General features: G+C 39.5%; 1 protein-coding gene across 10 annotated transcripts in view; it reads right to left on the reverse strand.

The window, feature by feature from the left end:
* Akap9 (A-kinase anchoring protein 9) overlaps window positions 1-26088 on the reverse strand; it is a 118196-nt gene that overhangs the window by 76189 nt on the left and 15919 nt on the right. For 4 of the 10 annotated variants that reach the window (XM_036180756.1, XM_036180752.1, XM_036180760.1 and 1 more), the window contains 12 exons: window positions 25890-25937; window positions 22923-22976; window positions 22455-22616; window positions 21469-21624; window positions 19918-20115; window positions 14785-17109; window positions 8792-9005; window positions 6872-6951; window positions 5582-5714; window positions 4491-4597; window positions 2358-2469; window positions 1721-1919 (listed from right to left, as the gene is read on the reverse strand). In XM_036180756.1, coding sequence (XP_036036649.1) covers window positions 1721-1919; window positions 2358-2469; window positions 4491-4597; window positions 5582-5714; window positions 6872-6951; window positions 8792-9005; window positions 14785-17109; window positions 19918-20115; window positions 21469-21624; window positions 22455-22616; window positions 22923-22976; window positions 25890-25937 — 3788 coding nt within the window. The remainder of the gene's footprint in view (window positions 1-1720; window positions 1920-2357; window positions 2470-4490; window positions 4598-5581; window positions 5715-6871; window positions 6952-8791; window positions 9006-14784; window positions 17110-19917; window positions 20116-21468; window positions 21625-22454; window positions 22617-22922; window positions 22977-25889; window positions 25938-26088) is intronic. The other 6 variants (XM_036180762.1, XM_036180757.1, XM_036180763.1 and 3 more) reach the window with 4 other exon arrangements.

Genomic DNA, 26088 nt, shown 5'->3' on the forward strand with positions numbered 1-26088 from the left:
GAGAAACCCTGTCTTGAAAAAAAAAAAAAAAAAAAGAAACAAGCTTGGATCTGCATACCAGGGAGAACATTTTGTCTTTGTGAGTTTGGGCCACTTTGCTTAATATTATACTTTTCAGACTCATTAATTTTCTTGCAAATTTTATAATTTTATTTTTTTACAGTTTGATTACTCATTCATCTGTTGGTGGACATCTAGGTTGGTTCCATTATTTGTTATTGTGATTAGGGAAGCAATAAACATGGATGTGTAGGTATCTCTGAGGTAGGATACAGAGTCCTTTGGGTGTGTGCCAAGGATAGATATAACTGAGTCATGCATTAGCTATTTTTAATGTTTACATTTTTTTTTAATTATTTTGAGGCATGGTTTCTCTGTATAGCCCTGGCTGTCCTGGAACTTGTTCTGTAGCCCAGGCTGGCCCCCAAATCACAGAGATCCGCCTGGCTCTGCCTCCCGAGTGCTGGGATTACAGGCGTGCGCCACCACCGCCGTCATTTGTAATCTTCTGAGAGACCTCTGCACTGAGTTCCACAATGGTCGCACTAGTTTGCACTCCCACCCTCAGTGACTATGTCCCTCCTTCCCACATCCACGCCAGCATCTGTTGTCATCTGATTCCGTGATCTGAGCTTTATGACTGGGGTGAGGTAGACTCTCATTCATTTGAATTTCCCTAACGGACAAGGATGTGGAACACTTTTTAAGAATACTTATGATTGACCGTTTCTGTTTCTTCTTTTGAGAACCATTTGCTCATTTCATTAAACCATTTATTAGTGGCAGTTTTGGTGTTAAATTTTGCAGTTATTTCTCACTGCTGGATATTACCCGGAATAGCAAATATTTTCTCCCATTCTATTGGCTAGATGTTTGCTCTGCTGGTAGTTTCTTTTGCTGTGCAGAAACGTTTATATTCCATTGTATGTCTGAACCTCCTTCCACAGTGTCGACTCAATGCCCTTCACAATTTCTACTTCGTTTAATCCTCACAATCCTAAGGGAGACGATTATTATCTCTGTTACTACTCAGAAGTGCTATAATCTATTCATGATCACAGAGACAGCCAAAAGTTAGTAAAGAGATCAAATGGCTCAAAAAGTCATGGACTTTTCAATCTCAAATATCTGTCTAAAAAGGTTCTGGCGTGAGGTCACTAAACATTTGTTACATGAAGATTCTGTTTCTCTTAAACTATTTCAAGTCTGATTGCAGAGGGCAGTAAGCTCTTAATTAAGAATGTAAGAAAGGCCAGGAAGCTGGGATGAGCCCAAACACAGAAAAAGCAAAGCAGCCTACACTCTCAGGACACCACCCCGCTGCCACTGCCACCTCTCCCTCACATATGGAAGAAAGTATCACTAATTAAAGGTTAATCACCAGTTAATCACTAATAAAGACTGTTTGAAATGCACAGACTGGTTAACAGAGAATTTACGTTAGACACTGGTGAATGCCAGCAATACATAACAAAGTGAAGGACGTCCAGTGGAAGAACCATGTCTTACACCGCTAGAATACTGGCCATAACAAAGCAGTGAGAGCGAGGTAAAGGAATTCCTGTGGTAAAATGTCTTTGGGTCATATTTATTTTGTGCATCTAGAAGGCACAGAATGATCTCCTGTTTGTTTCTTCTTATGTCTGATCAAGTTACACTTCAGTCTTAAAATAACCTCTCTGAATTTGCTGACGAATGACAGACACACATGCATGGATACCTTGGCTGCACTGTGGCATCATGGACCGTCTGAAGTCTCCCCTGCAAACTCTGGATCTCTGCCCCAGAATGCATTTCTGTTTCTTTCAGCTGCTGCTGTACGCTACTCACAAGGTTCTCCAGCCCCTGCACACGCTCTCCTCGGTCTTTACTCTTTTCCCCCTCTGGCAGAGAAGACACCTTGCTCTCATGACTGACATCTGTGTCACAGGAACAGAATCAAAGGCACACTTGTGGCAGAAGTTTCTTGGTGACAAAGCAGAATTACTTGTGTGTACAGAAGATACTTGTGATTCTTTAAAAACATGCTTTTAGTGCTAACTCAGGTTTCAGGTTCACTTACTATCATTAAAGAAAACAGCGTAATTCAAGATCACAGTTTCCATCCTTGTGGTTATAGTATCACAAAATCTAACAATTTTACATCATTAAGTTTAAAACAATTTAGAAAAAGACTATAAGAAATGACAAAGGACCAAGAAGATGAGGAGTCTGGACTTACACTTTAAAGATGACAAAATTGAACAAGAAGATGACCATGAAATGCCTAAGGTCATCAAATTATCACGGATTTTTAAGTAAAAAAAAGTAAATTTGTAAAATAAAGTTCTGTAATATGTTATACACTTAAAATTTACCAGTGTTCTGTAAATTGGCTGGAGAATGAACTGACAAAAATTTTGCTTCCTCTTTTGCCACAGTTTCTTCAGCAAACTCAAGTTTCATACCATCTGTTTGCTGTCCATCACTCTATTGAAAACAGAAGAACAGTGACATAAATATACAATCCAGGACTTTGAAATCTATATTAAAACAATTAAAGAACTTTGCATTAAGTTTGTTTTTTAATGCCCTACAATTGTGTTGCTCTGAATCAAACACTTTGTTTCCTTTTGACAAGTGACTCACTGTTATGCCCATGGGAATGAAATTGTATTAGCAATGTTTTTTTATATCTACAGGAACGTTCACTTTCCAAAAACAAATGTGTCACAGAAATTTCAACTAAAAGCCCTTTAAATTTTTAGTACAAACAATTAATTTTTATTATCAATACTTGACAACACAGTTTCTATTCACCTCTGGATGACGGTTTAAGAAGGTAGCTGACAGGTAATATGCTGCTCATTACAATAAACACTGTTCAAAATTTAAGAATCTGCATGCCCAACATTGAGACAAGGCAGAGGAAGATCACACACACACACACACACACACACACACACACACACACACACACACACACACAGAATATATCTGTCCCCAAGGAATTTATTAACCAGCTGAGGAAAGAAGAACATTTGAGAAGTCTGTGAAGTTTAAATACAATGACAGTGACTCAGAAGAAAGACTGAAATGGACCCTAGCAACTGGGGACGAATCCAGATTTGACCTGGGCCTTTACAGCAATGACTTTCTGGAAGGATCTGTGAGAAGACCTATGCTTTAAGGAGTAAAAACAACCTACTGACAGGGGCTTAGTTTGGATGAAAGGGGAAAATAAAGCTAGTTAAGTAAAGTATATCTGTGGAGGACCACAGAGGTTCCTAGTGAGTTCTGAGCTTCTTTTACCCAGCAGGGCTGCATTAGAGGATGGCTTCAGCATGTGTGTGGTTACCAAGTGAAGGGAAGGGTCTGCACTTGGCTGGGCTGAGGGAGGTCTTTTGCTCCACCCCATGGCATTCCTTTAAAAAAGCCCTTTAGAAGACACAGGAGGGGCCAGTAGATAATCCAGGCCCTCCCGAGGCTATCCTGTGGGATCGGGTCCCCTCACAGATGGCGCCCGAACAGGGACAGGGGACTTGACGAAAGGAGAATTAGAGGGCATTGTGGATGTCAGGGGGCATGCCCAATAATAAATTAAAAACAGAGGCGATGGTATCTTATTCTCAGGAGTGGCAGTAAAGTGGCTGAAAGATGCCAAAGGGAAAGTGAGGCTGCAGTGAATCTCTGTCTAGGTTTCTTTCTTTCTCTTTCCTAATTTCTATCTATAAAATTAAGTAAAAATATAGGGTTAGGTATAGAAATACTGGGTAAGAAGAAATTCAGAGTAAGAGTAGAATTAGGAATACTGACTGAAAAAACTTAGGGTAAGACAGAAAAGCAGGACAGAGGAGCTGTGTTCTTGGAGCTATGAATGCAGATTCCTGGGGAAGAATTGGAGTCATGAAAAAAATACTATGGAAGAAAATGGGCAGAAAAAGATTCCTGTGGAAGCTTTAGGCTTGTGGACAGCTTAGATCTAAGCCCCAAGCGGCAGAAAAAAAATTTTTTCCCTGAGGCAGATGCAGGCACAAAATCCCTCTACTTAGCTGATATTGCCACTGTATGAAAACATCATACCATCAGAACTAGTTTTCTCTTGGCCATGAAGCCAAGAATAAGGAAAAGAAGTCTTGGGGAAAACTTAGTAATTTCTCTCTAAAAAACTGAAAGCTGCCGGGCGGTGGTGGCGCACGCCTGTAATCCCAGCACTCGGGAGGCAGAGGCAGGCGGATCTCTGTGAGTTTGAGGCCAGCCTGGTCTACTAGTCCAGGACAGGCTCCAAAGCTACAGAGAAACCCTGTCTCGAAAAACCAAAAAAAAAAAAAAAAAAGCTACCTCAGAGAGCTACAGAGAATTCAATTTCTGCAAATTTCTTCAGCTCACTGATATAAATGCTCTAACACAAACATATAAATGGTTACTATTTCTGTGATCCTTTTTCATGTTCACTTATTTTAGAACTTCCTGACTGACAGGGCCGAGGGTAATAAAATAAATGCAAATACCGTATTTTCTATCCCACAGACCTTGCTTAACCGCGTCTGCAGTATCACAAGCTTGCTGTATTCATCTGTTACTTTACTGAGAAGGGTTTGCACATTATCTTGAAAATCTGGATAAAAAAGCAAGCAATTATAATAATTTCACTTTACAGTACAAGTTTACCTTTTTATAAAATATGATTTACCAGCTTACAACTTTAGAAAAAACATCTGGTAGTAATAAAACCCATATATCTAGTAATAAAAAAATTTTTTAAATTATTACATGAAATAAGTGGTAAAACATTAACTTGAAAACTTCACCCCAAGATACATTTATTTCTGTAGCTATTTATTAGCAGGTTGTTCATTACCTATACAACTGTACTAAGAACATACAGCTGTGACGGAACAGCAAGAAATTCAAGTTGTAATTTGTTAAGAACAAAAAGAAACTAATACCACATCTATATGAAGGAAGTTATCTCTTTCTTTGGTTAGCCCTAGTTGGCCTGGAATTGCTGTGTAGAACAAATCGCCACGAACTCACTGAGATCCACCTGCCTCTGCCTCCCCAGCATGAGCACTGGATTAATGGCCTGCGCCACCACACCTGGCAAAAGATATTTTTTTGTTTTGTTTTGTTTTGTCAGAGCTGAGGACCGAAGCCAGGGCCTTGTGCTTGCTAGGCAAGCGCTCTACCACTGAGCTAAATCCCCAACCCCAGGATACTTTTTAATGTATCTTAGTACTCAAATTTTTGTTGTTCACTTTTAAAATTATAAATCATTAATTTACACTTAGTAAACTCAGTAAATTTTAAAGATTTTAAAAGGATCCACAGTTAGAACATTAACAGAAAGAATTACAGTGAAGAAATGGGTGGGAACAGAGAAACAGGAGAGAGAAACAAGGAACAGTAGAATGTTTAAATTATCTGCATAGCATGACTGTTACACTAAAAAGACTAAAAATGTACACTAAATATAAATTTCATGGCTAAAGATAAGTTACTATGATAGAAAATTTATCTATAATTAAGTTGTAATTAAAGCTAAGTTCATAAGCAATTGACTTAAAGTAAATACTGTTTAACAGTATGGTAAGCTTTTTACCTTGAACTTGGTATCTATACTCTTGTAAATTTAGTTTTTGACTGTGACTGTAAACACCAGAATTCTCTTTCTCTTCTATATTCATTTCGCATTTTAAAGGAGTATGGTGTTCATCAAGAGAATTGTTTAGAGTCTGTGAACAAAATTGAATATTTTAAATTAAAATTTTGATTTCTTCTAAATATCATAAAACATTATTAACCTATTTGGTCAAAATAGTATGAATGGAATCTTAATTCCCTCTTCCTCCACATATGAAATCTATCTGCAGAAAGACCATGTTTCTCTTAGACGTGAAATTATTCTTTTTTCAGGAAAAGACTGATAATTTTAATTACACAAAATGATGTGTTTTTTTCTGTTTCATTCTAATATTGAAGAATATCACGAGTGTAAAGCATTCACTTCCTAGCATGGCCCCTACTCCTACTCTCTACCTTAAAAATATTATTACTATGTCAACTATCCTTGAACAAACATCACAAAGTGAAAAGTTCAAAAATGACAATTAGAGAGGTCTGCCAAACACAGCAAAATGGCACTATATCAAGGAAGAGATTATACTAATGTCCTTTCTATAATACGCAGCAAGAGTGTTTTCTGTGGTCTATACATACACAAAGTTAAAAATATCCAACACAGTGTTATCCAGAACTGGTAATCCCACTATCATTTAAATACCATTTCATGTTCCATGAGTTGATAAGCCATCCAAGTTAGTTTTACCTTTGTCCCTCACACAATTGGAAATGACCACGAATAATTTAAAATATTAAAAAGCCAAATAGTTTATGGCTGCTATTTCCTGCATTTTTTAAATTTAAGCTACACTGTCAGTTAGTGACTGAACATATTAACTGTTCAGCATAGTCACAAAGGTAGCATTTTATCCCACTGCACCATTAATGAACAAACTGGGTCCCAGAAAGATTAACTAGCACCTCTCTAGGAGAGCAATGTTTACAGGTTCTTCTCTGCTGGAGATACAACTTATCTGAATTTCTTTGTTCTTTTTCTGTGCTGACAGAAATTGAATCCAAGACCTTAAACAACAGGCAAGAGCTGAGTCACCGAGTCACATCCCTAGCACCAATTCCCTTTATTCCAAATTGGCTACCAGAAAAAAAGCCAGATGTTCATTTAAAGCTCAGAACTCAGGAATACTTTCTAAGTGCAGCTCTATACAGAAGGGATTCAGGAAACACAGGTGGATGATTCTGCTCATCCAATCAGTAGCAATTTAGACCTGGCACTTCTCGTGCAAAGCTAACTTTTAAAGTAGCAGCTTACCTCTGAAATGTAATGGCACTCCTCAGACACTGCCTTCTGAAGTCGTTCAATGAGCACTTCTAAAGGCTCTTTGCCATCACCTAGAAGAAAACATCCCTCCTGTGAACCATTCACTGTCATGTTTAACTTCCCGAAAACAAGACACATTTTAATTTCTTCCAAATTTATATTGTGCAATGTAACTAACTGTCTCTGACAAATTTTTAAGATTTGCAATTTCTATTCTATAAAAGGGTATAAAGTAGTGACCTAAACTCCAACACAAGAAATACATGTATATACTTATCACTAAATATATCACTGTAAAACACAAATAAAACTTTCACAAATGAGTCTTTACTTTTTTGCACATGGGCATAGCTCAGTGGTAGGGTACCCTGACTAATATGTGCACGCCCTAGGTTTCAACCTAGTGCCAGGAAATTAAATTAATTATTAAAAATAAAACTTAAAAAAATGTTTTCTGTTCTCTTCCTCTCTTTTCAGAAACACTGATCACTACTCACTAAACTGCTTTATCACCTACTAATAGAACAACCAACTGTCAATGGAAAACACTGGACAGGCTATCTGAAGACATTATCAATACAAACAACACATGCAAATACAAGTAAAATTTTACTAAATCAAAAAAGCAAAGAATTCTTGACATGACTCTTGAACTCTTCCTTTTTCAACAGAGCAGTTCTGCTGGAGACTTAGGAAGTACCTCCTTCTCATGGTAATATGGGAGCCAGAGGAAACTACTCAAATCTTAACTGCGGCTGCCCACACTATGTTCCACCTTCCACTACATGGCTCCTTCAATGTGCTTCCCATAGCGCCATCAGCGTCTCCAGGATGTCACGCTGTTCTTGGGCTTAGGGCCTCTGGTCTTCGACTTCCTTCGACTTCCATGGTGATTCTATTTCTTATTTTCAGCCTAAAAGTCTGCCCTGGGCTTTAGACTTCTCCATTCAGCTGATTAGTGACTATTTCTTTTAAAGTTAACACATATACTTAACTTAGTATGTTCTAAACTGACTTTACTATTTGCCTGTGGTCTGCTCCCCTTTTTGACTGAAACCACATTGATCTGGTTACACAGGTAAGAAACTTCGAGATCACTCTCCACCCCTCCCACCCTTACTGCTGCTAATGATGGCTGATGGTGGCTTTAACTGTTAAACTCCGCTGTCATTTGCTTTCCAGTCTCAAGGATATTTAGCTCGACATTTTATTGGGATTATGGCAAGGTTCTTTAACTGATCTTCCCATCAATTCTTTCATTTTTTCCCCAGTTAATCACACTGGTGTCATCTTAAATAAAAATATCACTGTTGCTTCCTCTATGTAAAAGTCCTGCAGTAGGTCTGTTTGATCAGTAGCAGGAAGCTTGAGCATGCTTCATTCGAGGTCTATAAATCTAGTCAGGCACTTGCCACTTTCCAGTATATCTCCCACTATTTTCTCACACAACTTGAACTTTCAGTTCTTCAAAATGGATCCCACACTGCTGCCCACGGCTCCTGCCTCACTGTCGCAGGAAGCACTGAACTTCTCCTTCTTCTCCCATCCTTGCATTCATCCTGGAAGCCAACTGGATTATTTCTACTCTGGTATACTTCAGGTTATGATGCATTATGCTACGCCCTAGACAGATGTGCTCATGCTCCTCTAGTGGTGATTCGGCATGGATGGTTCAGTAGGGTTTACTAGTTGTCAGTCCACCTTCCAGGTGCTTTCTGAATGGATTATACTTCCATGCAAGAATGATGCAGCGATTTTCACTTTCCTAGGCACCTCAATGATATGATTAAACAAATCCACGAATCACATGTAAAGCCATCCATGGGGCCTGAGAAAGGGCAGAATTATAGACTGATGCATTTTAAGGGCTGCTGCTTACATGTTTCATGGAGATAGTCAGAAGCTGTTTACCTGTTTCCTGTGTCTGAAGAGCCTGGAGCTGGCACTGGTGCATCTTATGAAGTTCTACCATCTCTTTCTCTTGAGCAGAAACAAGCTCATCTTTAAGGCTACAAAGAGCTTCATCCCTTTCCTTTTCCATGGTGTGTCGAACCTGGTCTGCGTATGTTGAGTAGACCAAGGAAAGGCATATCCGCTGGGCTTCCATCTGAAGCTTCAAGTCATCCTTACAGTGAATAGATGTAAACATTAGGAAATTCAAAGAACGACTTAACTTCTATTTCTTCGTATGTACTGAACTTCAAAGGAGAAGTCACTTGTTAGTTTTAAAATTCATATGAAGGAACTGGTCTGCTTTCCTCTTCATCCAGATGCACTGACCTACCTGTCTTTCTCAAGAAAGGTAGTAGCATGTATTTATTCATTATCACAATATAATAGTCAATTGGGATAGCTAGTATAACTAGCAAGGTTTTTATTTTTTAAACAATATTTTACATGATGAAAATGAAAATGTAATAAATACCAATGTACACAAAACTCTAATAAATCCTAATATTTTAATTCTATTTCCTCACTATCTCTTTAGATTTTCAAAGAGACAAAATTGAATTCATGATGTTTGATTATTCTTTGCCCACAAGTAACTGTTACTAAAAATTTAGAATGTGTCTACTATCATTTCCCAGTAAACATGAAAATAGCACATTATATTGTGTATTTCTGTGTATTTATACCAATGGCATTTATTTTGTAAATTTCTTCCCATTCCATATCAATATGCTTCCGAAATCAATCCATACAGATGACAGGTTAATTTATTTTAATTGTAGTATAGTATACATGAACCACAACTGGTTCACTTTCCTTTCTGGAGATCAACTGGATTACTGGTAAGCTTGGGGTGCTTTCAATCAAAAGGCAGTGAGTGATTACATAACCACCTAAGACAAATGAGTGAATGCTTCACTAGTGAGCTGTCCATTATGTATCAGACTCATCTGGAATGCTTGCTGACACAAGTTCATGGTCTGCCCTTGGCCTCTGGCTCAGGAAGTCTAAGAAATACTAGTTCTAGCCTGTTTCCAAGTGCTGCTGCCGCTGTCCAGTGACCACACTCCCACACCCAGGGTTGTAACTGCTGCTCACAGATAATACACAGGCTAACTGTATGCCAACTGATTTATATAATTGAACTAATTTAATAAAAAATGTGAATGCTCACATCCTTGTATCCATATCAATAAGTCATCTGTTCATTAAGTTCTTTGTATTTCCTCACATATTTACACCATCTTTACAATCCTTTGTAATGTGGCAAATATCTGCTCCTAATAATTAAGCCTGTTTTAGGTACTGTTCATAAAAGAGACATGATCAAATTTCTTAAAGCTTTACGTTGAGTTTGTTCTTTTTAATTAAAGGCTTCTTGTCTGAAGATCATAATCCTACTTTCTTACGTGTGTGCCTTAAACTAACCTAGGGTTAATTTTTCCTAAATGGTAAGGATCTAACTCCCCAGCTTCTCACCTTTAATATAAAATCAATTGTCTTAACGCACTTACTGAATTTTGTGAGCTTTCCCTGCTGTCTTGGCTTGTTGGTTTAAGTCTCTTCTCAAATATTACCTCAGAAGGACAGCCTCCCCTGTACTTTGTACAAAAACAAAAAAGACATACTCAACTTTGGGATATCCCTTTACATTAAAGAATGGAAAGACCAGACCATGGCAATGTATACCAGGTCTTTAATGTCTACGTTTCAAACACCTCATCTATGATTTCACATTTTGTCTCATTTGTTCACAGTCTTTCTCATTTCTTATTCAAATTGTATTGACTGGCTGGAAACTCTAAAGACAGAGATCAAAGCTGGGAGTCTGCCTTGACTGGGAAAGCTTCTAAACATCACCTTAGAAGCCATTGTACCCTTAGTTCCTTCTATTCCTGATTTCCTACTTTTTTTTTTTTTTTTTAATTTAAAACTGTAAAAGTTCTGGCAACTTTTGGAGATTCTTTACTAGCAGAATTTAAAATGATCAGGTTGTCTCCTGCTGTGTATGGTATGGATGTGGAGATTAAATACACAGAATTTTCAGATACTGAAAAATTCTTACATTCTTGGGATAACCCAGTAATATTTCATCAAGAATTTATTCAGCCCCATTCAAAAGTGAGATTAGCCTGTAACTTTCCTTTCTTGAGGCATTCTTGCCTGGTCTGTATCTCAATACTAACCAGCCTCACAGGAGTGCTTTCTGTCTTTCCGCTCCTGCTCCTCGGATTCTCTTTTAAATCCTATTTACTAAGTACCTGTACTCACCCCTGGGAGTTGGGAAATCCACTTGTGCAATGGTCGTGGTGCAGCAGCTTTAGTTGGAGAGGTGAGAAAGAAAACTGATTCCAGTCCCAGATTCTGTAACAGCTAACGGCTTACTTAGGCTTTGTATTTCTATGTCAGTTAGTCTGGGTAATTTCTATTTCATCAGCAGAGTTTATTTATAGTACTCATGTCTTATATTTTAAATCCTTGTGGTATCTGTACTTGGATTTTTATTTTCATTTTGTTTGTGGTTTCTCACCTGATGATATCCTTGGAGATCTAATAATTACAACCTACTGATCTTTTCAAATGAAAAACCATCAAACTTCTTCAAAACTTTTGGTTATTTGAAATTCATTTATTTCTGCTCTAAATTTGCTAATTTTTTTCTACCTACTTTCTTTAAATGTCGATACTTGCTCTGGGATGTTCTCTATGCTATGAATGTTTTGCTCTGATTGGTTAATAAAGTGCTAACTGGCCAATAGCCAGGCAGGAAGTATAGGTGGGACAAAGAGAGAAGAGAATGCTGGGAAGTGAAAGGCTGAGTCAGGAGACACTGCCAGCTGCTGTGATGAGAAGCAACATGTTAAGATACTGGTAAGCCATGATCCACATGGCAACTTATAGATTAATAGAAATGGGCTAATTTAAGATATAAGAACAGCTAGCAAGAAGCGTGAGCCATTAGGCCATACAGTTTGTAAATAATATCAGTCTCTGTGTGTTTGCTTGGGTCTGAGGGCCGTGGGAGCCGGGAAGAAACAGGATAACCAGCTACAGATACTTGGATGCTATTTTATCTTTTGGAACAGCTTAACTCATTTTCAGTATTTATTAAATTGGCATGTTTAGGGTCTAGAAAGACAGCTCAGTGGTTCTGAGCAAAGGCTGTCTTCCAGGAAACCCAAGTTCGGTTCCCCGTTCCCACCTCGAGTGCCTCACAACCAAGAATAACTCCTTTTCAGGAGGTTTACTGTCCTCTTCTGGCTATTGAATTTATTCACATGTCACATATACTTACCCAGGCACACATGTAAACAAACAACTGGTGCACATAAGCCTAAAACTGTCCCCTCTATATGTCATGTACCATGTAGTCTGCTCAGATAGTCTTGCCTCTTCTATACCTCTCCTTACAGATCAACTGTAAACCAATTAAATTAAACTTCAATACATTTCACCGTGAACTGGATTGGAAATACAAAAAGCAAACTAGTATTTCATATTAAACATTTCCCATTCAGAAATGAAAGTTTCCATTTATTCAGGGCTCATCCTCCTTCACTTGTGCTCAGGTGGGCTGTTCATGTCTCTGTGTTAAGAAGAGGTCTTGCTCTGTAATTCAGTCTGGCCTTGAACTCACCAGCCCTACCTCTGCTCCTGAGTGATGAGGTTATGGCACATACCACCACACCCAGGCTGTTAGACATTTCTGCATTCCAAGGGTTTTTTCACATTATTTGACTTAAGGGTTTTTTAACTCATTTCCTTAATTTCTTATTAAATTACACCTGTGAATTATGACAGTTAACTGCTTTTCTGTCCATCAACATCATGAATCTTTTTGTCTTTACAATGGTCAGGACTTTTAGAAAATGCTATATAGTAAATGACAAAGTCTCATCGTCTTCCTCTGAAGTTCTTTTTTGTTTCACTATTGACACTTGAAGAATGGGCTTCATCTTCCTCTTTAAAAAATGTACTGTCTGTGTCAGCTTCAGTCTAGGTCCTGCAGGTCCGGCACGCAGGTCCAGCACGCAGGGCTGGCACACAGGGCCTTAGGAACGGCAGGGTAGCGGTTCCTCCTGTGGTTATTCTGCTTCAGCATCTCTTCAAACACACTTCACTTTATAGTCTCTCAGCATAAGAAATCATCAATTCCTGCCACTCCATGGCTGCCTCACATGCCAACACTGGGGACACTTCCTAGGATGTTTTTCTTTCTCCTTCTAGCCAAACTAGCTAAGTGAATTTTAAAAAATTTAAAAAACAAACAGAAATTATACTTCAAATGTGTTTCTTTTCGGTTTAAAAGAAAGCCTATAATGGCCTTTTTTTTTTTTTATTTTAGTGAGAGATAGTATCAAGATCAGGGCAGCTAAAGTTGGAAATCAAGTCCTCTCCTATGTAAAAAATTAAAATGGTATTTAATACCTTTAGAGTAATTACCACACATTACACTTTTCAAAACAATTCCACATTTACTACTAATTAGTAACTGGGTCTTTTGATTCTATTCAGGTTATTTTAAATCTGTATTTGATAGAAGATCGTAAGTGTGATTAGAAGTCATCAGACAAACTCCCCAAGGCGTCCTACTTCGTTCACACATTGTTTCTTCCTTCTCGAAGTCTACTTTACCCTTTCACATCCTTTCACTGCCAAGTGCACAGGCCTACATCCTGGCCCTCAAGCTCACATTTCCTCATTGCAAGCCTGTCATACAGAGCTCAGTCCAAAGGCCAACTCCTCTAGACACCTTCCCTGACCACTGTGCTTCCCTGCCTCACAGGCAACACTAGTGTTAACCTCCCTACGCATTTCCCATTATTACTTGCCTGCTCCTCTAGAATACATGCTTCCTGAGACTAGAGTCTCTTATCTCTTGTTTGCCACTCTGTGCATGTCTGGAGTATACTCAATAAATTTATGTTTCACTAATATAGAAACACATACAACTTTATAGTTAGCACTTGTACACTATAGATAACCTACCAGAACCTTCCTGTTCTTTCTATCAGTACTTACCAAACACAAGTTATTAGGAATGATTCATTATTAGTCATTGTCTTAGCATTACTTGTCAACAGAGATGAGAAGGTCTCAACTTTAGTACTGCTCAGATCAGACTGGCCTGTGGGCATAACTGTGGGTGATCATCTTGACCGTCAATTGAGGTAGGAGCCCACTGTGAATAGTACCATTATGTGGACTGCCTGCGGGCAGGTGGTAGTCCTGTGGACTACCTGTGTGCAGGCAGTCCCAAGCTATATAGGAAAGCTAGCTCAGCACAAGCCAGTAAGTAAGGTAGCAAGTGGCATTCCTCCATGGTTTCTACTTTAATCCTGACTGAATTTCTGCCCTCAGTTCCTTAATGATGAACTGTGGCCAAATACTACTACTTTCTACAACTAAGCTGCTTTGGGTCAGTTTTAGTGAAGCAACAGAACAAAACAAGAACAAAATACAGTCTGCATTTTTAAAATTCTTGACTTACATTAAGAGTTAATATCAGATATAAGACTCAGAAAACTCTAGGCCTTAAGCCCCACCTCCCAGAAATATAATTCTATTACCACTGAATATTTTGTATAAAGAACAGTAGAAAACTTAAGGTTTTTTTTTTTAACAATTGTGGAATTCTAACTGAAAACTTGAAATTTCATACTAGAAAACATTAATATGAAAAACTCTAAAAAATAATCTTGATACTAAAATGATTATAATGTAAAATTAATAAAACAAAGTCTCTTTAAAAAGAAAAAATATGTAAAAATGACTAGCTTACCTTACTTTCTGAGCAGCAGATATAAGAGATTGATTGAGAGGTAACAATATTTAAGAAAAAATGAAAACTGATTTGCCCAGTAAGGATATAGATTACTGGTTCACGAAAGTAAGAACTATTTCAGTGTACAATGTGTGTTTTCACTAGGATTTTCCATCACACACGGACATACCTGCTTGGCTTTGAGGATGGAAAGCTCTTGCAGGAGCTTTTCAGTTTCACACTGCTCCACTACACCATGAGATGGGTCAGTTGTTCTGGTTAGCAATGTCAACTCTTCTCCCCCACTTTCTTTAAAGGGAATTTTATCTTCTATCATTATTTTTGATTCTTCTGACAAATCTTCACTAATTTGAGAATCACATCCTTCATGACGGCTGTCTGTCACAGTCACAAGCTCAGCTTTGCTAGAGCTCAATGGCACAGGGCACTCAGCGGCATTTTCTGTCCCCTTGGGGTTAGCGGGGACCTCTAGCACTCTACACCTCAACAAAAGCTGTTCTCTGTCTTGATTTAATAGTCTAACCTCTGCACTTAGGGAGTCCACCTCGTCGCGGGCCTGCTTTAGCTGTTCTGATGCGACAGAAAGTCTCTCCGAGAGCTCTACTTTTTCCCGCTCCGTTACCTTCAGCTTTTCCATAAGTTCTGTTGTATCTTTCTCAACTACCTCACTGACTACCTCACTGACGTCCAATGGTTCAGCTACAAACGCTTTGCCATCAGTAAGGTCGGGATGCTCTCCTTTCTGCAAATGCAGCTCTTGGCTCAGCGCGTTAATCCTGCATTCATACTCTAACGCCTGCCTAGCTTGGAGGTCTTCCAGATCGCCTTTTACTCTGAGGAGGCAAGCATACTCTTCCTGTAACTCCTGATAATTAACTTCAAAGTTCTTTTCAGCAAATGAAAACGTATTCCTTTGCTTTTCGATCTCCTTATTTAGATGACTACATTGTTCTATCAGGTCCTCCTTCTCCTTTCTAAGTATTTCAACTTCTTCCTGCCAGCTACCGTCTTTTAAGGCAATCAGTCTTTCTACTTGGTCCGCAGGGGTGTAAGATTTCAACATGTCTTCAAGGGCAGTCTTCTCGTCTGCAAGAAGGCTGTTCTCTGCTTCAAGCTGTGCACATTTTTCTTGAAGGCCCTCCTCTTTTTCTTTCAGTTGTTCTTTTAGTAGTTCAGTTGTAAGTTGTAACTCCTGAATTTCCTGTTCAAGTGCACCCTTTTCCTTTTCTCCTTGTCTGAGGATTTCAATTTCCTTTGTAAGTTCATTAATCTGAAGAGTCATTTCTTCTGATTTTGAATTAATACATGATTCCTGTGAATCTCTTAGTTCAGAAATTTCCCGGAGCAGCTGATTTTGCTTAGTCAGCAAGTTGTCTTTTTCCCACTGCATGGTTTCCATCTTCTTCCTCATTTCACTCTGTAAACCATCTAGCTGCTGCTTGTGGTGAATGCCCAAATTATCTCTAAGTTTCTCAATATTAAGTCGATGTGCAGCTTCGAGGTCATCTTTCAGTTTGCACAGTTCTTCCTCATGACTGAAGAGGAGATGCGTTCTCAAGCGCTCCAGCTCAGCCTCTTGGGACTCTGCCATTCTGTCTAACACTGCATTCTTTTCCTTTTCTAGCATTTCTAGTTTAATCTTGTAATTCGTAATTTCTGCGTCATGTTTTAACTCCAGCTCTTTCTTGGTCTCAGACGCAGCAGCGATCTCCGCTTTCAAGCCTTCGACTGTGCTGAGGGACTTGCACACCTCGTTCAGCTTGCTCTCTTGTTCAGCTATTGTCTGCCTAGCTCTCTGAATCTGCTCTCTTAAGAAGCCTGATTCTTCTGAAAGATCATCAAACTGACTCTGCAGAGCACATTTTTCCCCCCTAACTACACAGAGCTCTTCCCCAAGTTTTTCCTTTTGGGAAAGTGCATCTTGTAGTTTTCCATTCAGTTCACTCATCGCCACATTCAGTAACTTCAGCTGCTCTTCACTGACTGCAGCATTCGCATGGGACTTGAGAGTGTTTTCCATTTCTCCCTTATGCCGGGACCGCAGGTCCTCCAGCTGAGACGCGTGCTGCCTTATCAGCTCTTGCTTCATTTGCACTATCTGCTTCCCATACATCTCATCCAGCTCTGCTTGGAGCTGATCTAATTTCCGCTGGCTTTCTTTTTCCATTCTTTGCACTATGCCGGTTTCTAGGTTCTCTTTATAGTTTCTCTTCTGGAGTTCTTCAACTGTCCCCATCAACTGTTTAATTTCGAGCGAACACTGCTTTTCCTTTTCCCTAGAACTGGCTAGCTCCAGTTTGAAGCTTTGGGTTTCTTGGTCCTTTTCTGTAAGCTGTCCTTTTAACTCTTCTACTAATTTTTCAGCACTTGTTACTTTGTTCTTTAATGCAGCAGCTTTCTTCTCCTCTTCTATTACTCTTGTGTTCAATGCTTCGATGATGGCTTGCTTTTCCCGTATTTCATTAGTAGAGTTTTCTACATTTTTATCTTGTTCCTTCAGAAGGAAAAAAAGAAAAGGAAGTGTAACAATTTCTAGTAACTTTATTGCTTAACCTTATTAACAAAAGACGAGGAAAGGCACTGCTTACATGAGTCTATAAAAAGTCACTTGCGCCCAGCCCTCCACCGCTCCAATGGTAAGGGTTGTACACCTGGACACTTAGGAGCAAAGTTCTACCATAGTTCAGACCGTCTTAGGAAGAAATACTGAATTACATTTGTTGTGACTAAAAATTTTAATTAAGGGAGGTGGGGAGAATCTGGGAGGACAGGAAAGAATATGATAATGATATAGTGTATGAAAACATTTAAAATAATAAAAAATGTAATAAAATTTTAAATTAAAAATTTCCAGCTTGATTTGCTTGGCATGTATGATATCCTAGGTTCTACTTCCAGCAGTGCCAAAAAAGAATGAAAAAAAAGAAAGAAGGAAATATGGCTAGGCTGATGAGATGGCTCTGATTACCTGAGCTCAATCTCCAGACAAAAAATAATTGTAATAATTTAAAAACTCACTAAATCTTTGCTAACCTCTTATAGCTTCACTTTTAAAATTACTGATTGATATCCCAATTATTTAATATTTTGAGCTAATTATAATACTATACAATCTCTGAATACTCTCAGAAAAAGATTTAAAAATAAGTCCAGTGGGTTGGGGATTTAGCTCAGTGGTAGAGCGCTTGCCTAGCAAGCGCAAGGCCCTGGGTTCAATCCTCAACTCAAAAAAAAGTCCAGGTTACTCCCATGAATTTTAGTGGTGTGAGGGTGTTCCAATGATAAGAGCTATGCAATAAGAAGTATTCTTCTCGAGTTTGGGAGTCTGTTAATCTCCCTGCCAGGCACTTAAGCGGCATCTGCGACAGCTGCAGTGTTTATGACGCGCTGATCTGGAACTACAATCTCAGGTCAAACAGAAACTTGAAAACGGAGCAGAAACTTTTCCACAGTTCCCATTTGGGATCGATTATGAAGCTGTAGCTAACAGCTCAGCCCAAACAGCACACCAAGCACAGTTGTATCACAATCACATCAAAGCACCAGGTTGAACAGAGGCCTGGGCAGAGTTTTGGATGTGTTATTTAGTTTTCTCTGTGAGTAAAGGCTTTAGATCCAAACACAAAGCATGAAATAAAATCTATAGAACTGGTCAGAGTTATTTTAAGCAGTTGAATTATAATACAAAGGTCTTCGGCAAATAGAATTCAAAGGAATTCTGAGTGAATGTATAAAGGACATCTAAAGAAAAACTGTCTTAAGCTCACACAGAAGAAAGCTCTCTGAAGGAAGTGCTGGGGGTGCCCTCTAAGTCCAGTTCATGGAAAAGACCAAATGCCTCCAGTCTTTTGAGAAAAGCCATACCCTGAGCTAGGCACGCATACACATATTCACAGCACTGAAGAGGCAGAAGAACCATCCAAACATACTCAATAATGTTAGGAAATTCTGGTAAAAAGGACTGAAAAACTCCAGCCCATAGGCATAAGCTGCCCTACAAGGAGATGCATAAATCAGTTTACTTCAGTCTAATGCCACAGCGTCTGAGTGCAAACATCCTTCCATTTGCTCACTAAAGAACCTTGTAACCAATATTTGTCTTTTTAAGTTCTTTTGTCCGTGGAACGAAAATAAAACCCAAAGGACCAGAAATATATGGTTCCCCATGATTATTAACCATTGCCAACTAAAGATCTTACATTTGAATTTTTAAACAGCCTCTTGAACTTGGAACAATCTGAATCTACCTCTACTCTAACTCAGGACTCAGGTAAGAGCTAAATGAGTTTTCTGAGCCTACAAATCAGAATCAGATTGTGCTTTTGATTTGCTATGTTTTATAAGGCATTTTTTATAAATAAAAAGGCAGTGTGGGGCAAGAGCTCTGCCCTGCCCCCAGTCACATGGACAGGGTTTGAATCCCAATTCTGGTATGGGAGTAGAACAGATAGTAACCAAACACTTCGAGTTTTCATTTCAATTCAAAATCAATGAAAGCAAACCTTTCAAGATGAGTTGTTATTGGAATTTAAGATTATAATCTATGTCATACATAATGCTGTCCCCTGCCCCAAAGAGCCTTAATTCCTAAATGTTTGAAAGAAGTGCAACATAATTTGAGTAAAGAGAATCAACTGCCTTTATTTTTTATAACCAAATTTTACTTGTGACAAAAGTATTTTCAGAATTTCAGTATCACAGCTAAAATAGATGGGAATGCTTCAGATGGGACAAAATAGATATTTGAGTTATAAATTTAGGCTCCACTGAGACTCCAGTTAACATATGCAAATCACTTTAAGGAACACAACAGTGGGCAGTATTATCTTAACTATATTAGTGTGAGATATACAGTTGTTAGTATGAGATTCTCAACTGCTTTTAAAATAAGTTATTTTCCATATTCAAAGAGTTTGACTTAATTATAAAATTTTCTAATTCATATGCATAAGACACATGAAGAAGAAAATTACAAGTAGCTTGGTCTGATTGAGGGGCCCCCTGGCAGTGGAATCAGGATCCATCTCTGGTGCATGAACCGGCTTTTTGGAGCCCAATGCCTATGGTGGGACAACTCGCACAGTTTGAATGCAGGGGGAGGGGCTAGGACCTGCCTCAACTGAATGTATCAGGCTTGCTGACTCCCCATGGGAGGCCTTACCTTTTTGGAGGAGAGAATGAGGGGTGGGTTGGGGGTAAGGCTGAGGGATGAGAGGGAATCTGTGGTTGTTATGTAAAATGAATAAAAAAATTTTTAATAAAGAAAATTACAAAGTTGCGACAAGCAGGTTGGCATCCTTACCATTTCATATACTTTAATTTTCTCTTGTAAAAAAGTAATTTGGGTTTTGAATTGCTCCTCCTTTATCTGATAGTCCTTTAACTGATGGTCTTGTCCTTCCAGCTGCTGCTGCTGGGTGATGAGCTGCTGCTTGGCCTGGAGGAGCTCCGCAGCGGTGCTACTGTGAGTGCTGCTCCGCAGAGTCTCACTAGCCTGTAACTTGGAAACACAAAGAGCCTTCAACAGACGAAACTGTGACAGTTTGCCGACTGACTTTCTGCTGACACTGGCTCTCTGTGACCTCGGTTCACTTCAGGGGGTTGAGGTCTGCTGTTGCTATGACTGGACTGAGCAGATAAATTACCTTTCAGATGATATTCAGAGAAAGCAGATGTAGGGAGGGAATTAGGACTGAGGCCTAGAGAATGTGAACGGGCACACACTTCTGCATCCTAGTGACTTTTCAGACCCTAGCTCCAATCTCTTTCAGAGTCCTGATCATATCTCCGCCCTAAATTCTATATGACGCCTGTATACTTACATTAAACTCTCTAGCTTAAGATATTTCAAGTTGTTGTGTGTTACTTGCTATCAAACTCTGGTCAGTGCAATCAGATGTTGTGTTAGTCAGGGTTACTACTGCTGAATGATGAAACACCATGACCAAAACAAGTTGGGGAGGAGAGGGTTTATATGCCTTACGCTTCCACATCACTGTTCATCATCTAAGGAAGTCAGGACAGGAACTCAAGCAAGGCAGGAACCTGGAGGCAGGAGCTGATGCAGAGGCCATGGCGGATGCTGCTTTCTGGCTTGTTCCTCATAGCTTGCTCAGCCTGCTTTCTTATAGAATGCAGGATCACCTCCCCACACTCATAATAAGCTGAGCTCTCTCCAACCAATCACTAATTAAGAAAATCCCTCACAGCCTGATGTTACAGGGGCATTTTCTCAATTGAGGTTCCCTTCTTTCAGATAACTCTAGCTTGGATGGAGCTGTCAGAAAACTAGCCAGGATGGATTCCCAAGGGAAACATAGAGTAACTGGGAAGGTGTAGGTCCAGTTACCATGCAGAACCTAAACAAAACCATGCCAGGACTGCAAAGGCCCAATGCAACTAAAGAGTGTTGTCTGCAAAAATGTATTCAGTGAGATATGAGTTTGGTGAGATATGGAGTTTAATTTAAATAATATCAGGAATCTACTCATGAGATCTGAATTAAAATTCTTGATTATGCTAGGTGGTGGTGGTATTGGTGCACGCCTCTAATCCCAGCACTCAGGAGGCAGAGACAGGCAGATCTCAGTGAGGAGGCCAGCCTGGTTTACAGAGGGAGTTCGGGGACAGGCTCAGAAGCTACACAAAGAAACCCTGTCTCAAAAACCAAAACAAACAAACAAACAAAAAGTTATTGGTTACTATAACAACACAGTTTGCCAGTTTTTTCAGTGCCCTAAAGCACGTTTTGGTACCCGTAAGGAAGCAAACGGCTTCACAATATCGATCTGTGCTGGCAAGTGGAAGAGTACATAATTCATTGCTAAAACCGAGAAACCTGCGTGACACTCACGTGCTGGAACTGAATCTGCAATTCTTTACTCTGTTCTGTCAACTCTAAAAATTCCTTCATTGTCTCATCCTTTTCTTTTGTTGCTTGCTGCAGGTTAGCAATCAGCTGAGTAATGATGCAGTCTCTGTGCTTAACGGCAGCTTCAAATTCTTGTAACTAAGAGAAACCAGGGGAAACTGTAAATGTCAGCTTTTAGGGTTTTTTGTTTTTCAAAATAAATAATCTTCCATGAAAGCTACTGGCCTGTCCAAATTAGTTTTATTTCAAAACTGACTTTGAAAACATGTATCTGCATTAAGGAAGAGAACACATGTGGGTTGACTTAACCATATTTTCTTATAGAAGCGTCTTTATACTCCCCAGTGTGTACCAACAGACACATTTAACCCGGCTTGTTTCTGAAGAGGATGGGATGGAAGCCCGCTTCATGGACTTCATCCTGACTTCCCTGCTTAGCAGGTGCCACTGCGGCCAGCAAGTGACTCACAAGGACTTTCTGACACTCTTAACGGGCTTAAGTCACACGTTTTTTGTGGTTCCCACCAATTTTCTCTCAGATTACACAAACGGGAGTGATTTCACTCTAGCTACTTTACACAGTTAAATTTAAAAGTCCAGATATTTCAGCTGTGTCTCATTTTAAATGGGCTTGTTTAAGCTATCTATGTACAAGGACAAAGATTATGAAATGACCTAAGACTCCATGGCAAAGCCCGGTGTGTGACGAGCACACACACACACACACACACACACACAAGCGCTCACGCACATGCACACACTCGCGCACACTCGCACGCACACACCCACACACGCGCACGCACACACGTGCACACACACCCACACGCGCACATGAGCACGCACGTGCGCGCACACACACACACACACACACATCCACGCGCGCGCGCGCACACGCACACACGCGCACGCACACACACGCACGCATATTTACATGGATGACAAAGCAAAGCCATGGGAAGTGAGCGCACCCGCTTCAGAACGTCAGTCCCGCTCATCTCTTCCAGCTGTTGAGTTAGTTCTTCAATCTCGTGCTGTTTTCCAGACAATTCATTTTCCATCATTTTCAGACAGGTCTGACTGGACTGAGCGCCTTGTTCTAAATGAGAATTATCAATGCCAAGTTCTTCTTCCTAAATCGATCCAAGGTTTTTAAAAATTCAGTACTAGCAACATTCCTCAGGAATTAAAATTCCACAGCAAAGTCATTTTAAACCGTTCCTACCTCCTGCGGTTCGTTAGTACTGTTAGAAACCTGCCTTGTTATTAATGAGATATATACTTTATAGCATAAACAGAATTTCTGCACTAGAAAAAGGTGATTGTTTTTGTTAAATATTAAAAACAAACAGGAGTCCATGCAGGAAAAGTTTGGTTAGTAAGCTGGGTGCCTTTACACGGAATAAAACATTAGTATCATGAGTGTTTAAATACTGTACCCGTAATAAATCTGTAGACTCTCCTGTTTCTGTCACAAAACAGCAGCCATTTATCTGTATGAAAACAATCTCTTGATATATTATGATCTTAAACTGAATGCAGTTTATCCGACAAAAGTATTTCACTGAGCGTGGGGACCGCAAATTCAGCAACACTTACTGGCCAGCTAGGCCCAGGATCCTCCATCTCTGCCTCTCCAGTGAGGGACTAGAGACCCACATTTTCAGACTTTTTATGTGGGTGCTAAGGATCTAAGCTCAAGCTTGTGTGGCAAGCACTGTATTCAGTCATCGCCCCCGCCCAGTTCAGTCTTTTTATGACTGAAAAAAAAAAAAAGCCTTATTGGCAAAAACATATATAGTGATTACTTAAAATTAATCCATGCATCAAAAAGACATAATACATTCTTCAAACACTCGAGTGCTTACAATGCACCTTCTTCTCTTCCGACCACCACTAATTTCCCTCATACTGCATCTCCGCAGTAAGGGTAACTGGATAAGCCATGGACAGCTATGGCTTTCTAGTGTATGTATGTGAGGTCAGAGTTCAATGTCAGGTGTCTTCTTAATCACTCGCCATCTTATTTCTGGAGATAGGGAGTCTCACTGAACCTGGCACTCACTGACTCAGCTGGACTGGCTGGCCCCAAAGCCCCAGGGGCCCTCCTGTCTAGGCCTCCCCACTGCTGTGATCACAGAAACTAACACGCACCTGGCTTTACTATGGGTCCTGAGGAACCAAACCCAGGACCTCAAGCTTGTACAGCAAGTACTTTAGGGACTAAGCCATGCCCCTAGCCCCTGAAAAGACTTTTCATCACTTCTTTGACTTACCTCTCTTCTACATCTGTCTGGTATTCTCTGAGATGAAAGATCACTTTGATAACCCAGCCAACAGGCTACTATAGTTCACAGGCACAATGAAGGAGCCCCCAGTAGAAGGCTCTTAAGTACACTGATAATCATCACGTTTTATGACCACGACTGCTTTCTCTGCAGAAACCCAATTGTCTAATCACAGAAATGTTTGCACCAACCTAAAGAGCTTCCATAAATGCTTTAGCACCACACTTGGCAATGGTTCCCAAATTGTTTAGGATGTTAACGTTGGTCATAGCAATGCCTGGCTCCACCCAAGGCAGAGTACTAAAGGCTGGGAATAAGTCAGTACTTGACCACACAGTTCAAACAGGAAAAGCCTGCCAGGACCTGATAGCCAATCCAGACTAAGGCACCAGAAGCATTAGGGACCAACTAGTGAAGGCAGCAGTGATGATCAAACATGGGAGATGGGTAAGTTCTTAAAGGGCTCCATCTCCTTCTACAGAGCAGTCACTCTCTCAGGCATACTGAAAGGCTCCAAGAACTACAAAGGATTGATCCTGCTTTGTGAACATGCAGCAGCCTTCTTTCTAATGAACTTGGATATAAAGTGCACTTTATCAGGAATGTGCTGTTGCTGAAGCTTCCTCTTGCCTGGTATATGGACTGATACATTCATTTTCAGTCTAGTGTGTCTTTGCCAGTAAGATGTATTTCTCTCAACAACAAATGAGTGTATCTTGTCTGTCTTGTCAGTCAGCCAGTTGTGTCTTTTAACTGGAAATCAGAGACTATTTACAATTAGTGCTATTATTGAGACCACTTGTTATTCCCTATAAGTCTGTTGATTGATTTATGGTGTTTCAAGTTTTCTCGCTTTGGTTTGGTTTTTGTTCCCCCATCCATATTAGGGGTTTGCTGATTTGCAGAGTGAGACATGAGCGGCTTTTTCCATTTTTCCTCAGCTCACCTACTCTTTCTATGGTTACTCTTTCCTGTGCTTTTGTGACTAAGACTGTCTCTGTTGTTGTCTGTGTGTGGGACTTGTGAGAGTATCTTTTACACTGCTATCTTGGTTGACATGAATGGCTTTAGTTTGTACTTGTCTTTAAAAGTCTCAACTTCCCCTATTCTAAAAGGTAACTTTTTTGGCATAGTATTCTTGAATGGTAGTTTTTAGAGGTTGTGATTTTAAACCCATACTGACCACAGAGGAAATTTTACACAGTGTGAATCAGATACCCACTTATTTATTCACTGTTGGTTATTTTCCTGGCCAGTCTACTAGTAAGTATATTCTTAGCTCCAAAATACATTAAATGTGTTAAGTATCAAATTTAATATTAATATAAAATTGTGCTATGTTAATTTTTCCCCCAAGGCAGGGTTTCTCTGTGTAGTTTTGCGCCTTTTCTGGAACTCGCTTTGTAGACCAGGCTGGCCTCGAACTCACAGAGAGCTACCTGGCTTGCGCCACCACTACCTGGCTGTGCTATGTTAATTTAAGCATAAAGAGGTTTTTCTATTAGAAAGCAGCAACACATTGAAACTTATGAAATACACTAATTGAGGAGACATTTAGAGTAAGAGAAAGGCTTTCATGTTCTCTAACTCTGGACCAAAGAAATGGTGATCATATTTTAAAAAACTAAGAAATCACACACATTTATCACCATCACATAAAAAGGGCACATCATAAAGAGGTCACACCCACCTAACAGTTCCTCACCTAGTCACCACCACAGCATTAGTGCCAATAAAAAAGTCCATAAAGCTAATACAAACCCACACATTTGTGAAAAGCTTAACTCAAAACAAATTATCAAAAAAAAAAATTGCTGTGCTAAGTAAGACAGGTTCACAGTGGTCTGACACCTACAAACCCAGTGTCAGAGTCTTTCCCAGAAACCAACCAGAGTGTCTATGTAAACTACGGAATAATTAATATGTCAGCTACCACTGTGAAAAACGACAACAGTAGAGCGCTATCTGTGGTTTGCTAACCATTCATGCTGTTGTTATTTTACTGTATTTATAGAAATGCAGCAGAAGCATGTAAAATGTACAATAAATAAATACTTTTAGTGATATTAAATGACTATTTTTATTACAGTATTTGAAATTATGACATATTAATCTTACCTCTAATGAACTAGAATCATCTGCTGTGGTTGAAATTTCACTTTCATGCTAAAAGAAAAGTAAAACAAGTTAAAATCATGCCTTTCCCCCATAGTTTACTTCCACTAAGCAATTACTGTAGGCAGCATAGTGAAAACTACATAAAATGCTACTAAAACCAGGTAAGCTGCTGCCAAACCTAGTACAAGTTATTCAGACC

Source organism: Onychomys torridus, chromosome 3 (assembly GCF_903995425.1).
Source record: "Onychomys torridus chromosome 3, mOncTor1.1, whole genome shotgun sequence".
NCBI classification, from domain to species: Eukaryota; Metazoa; Chordata; class Mammalia; order Rodentia; family Cricetidae; genus Onychomys; species Onychomys torridus.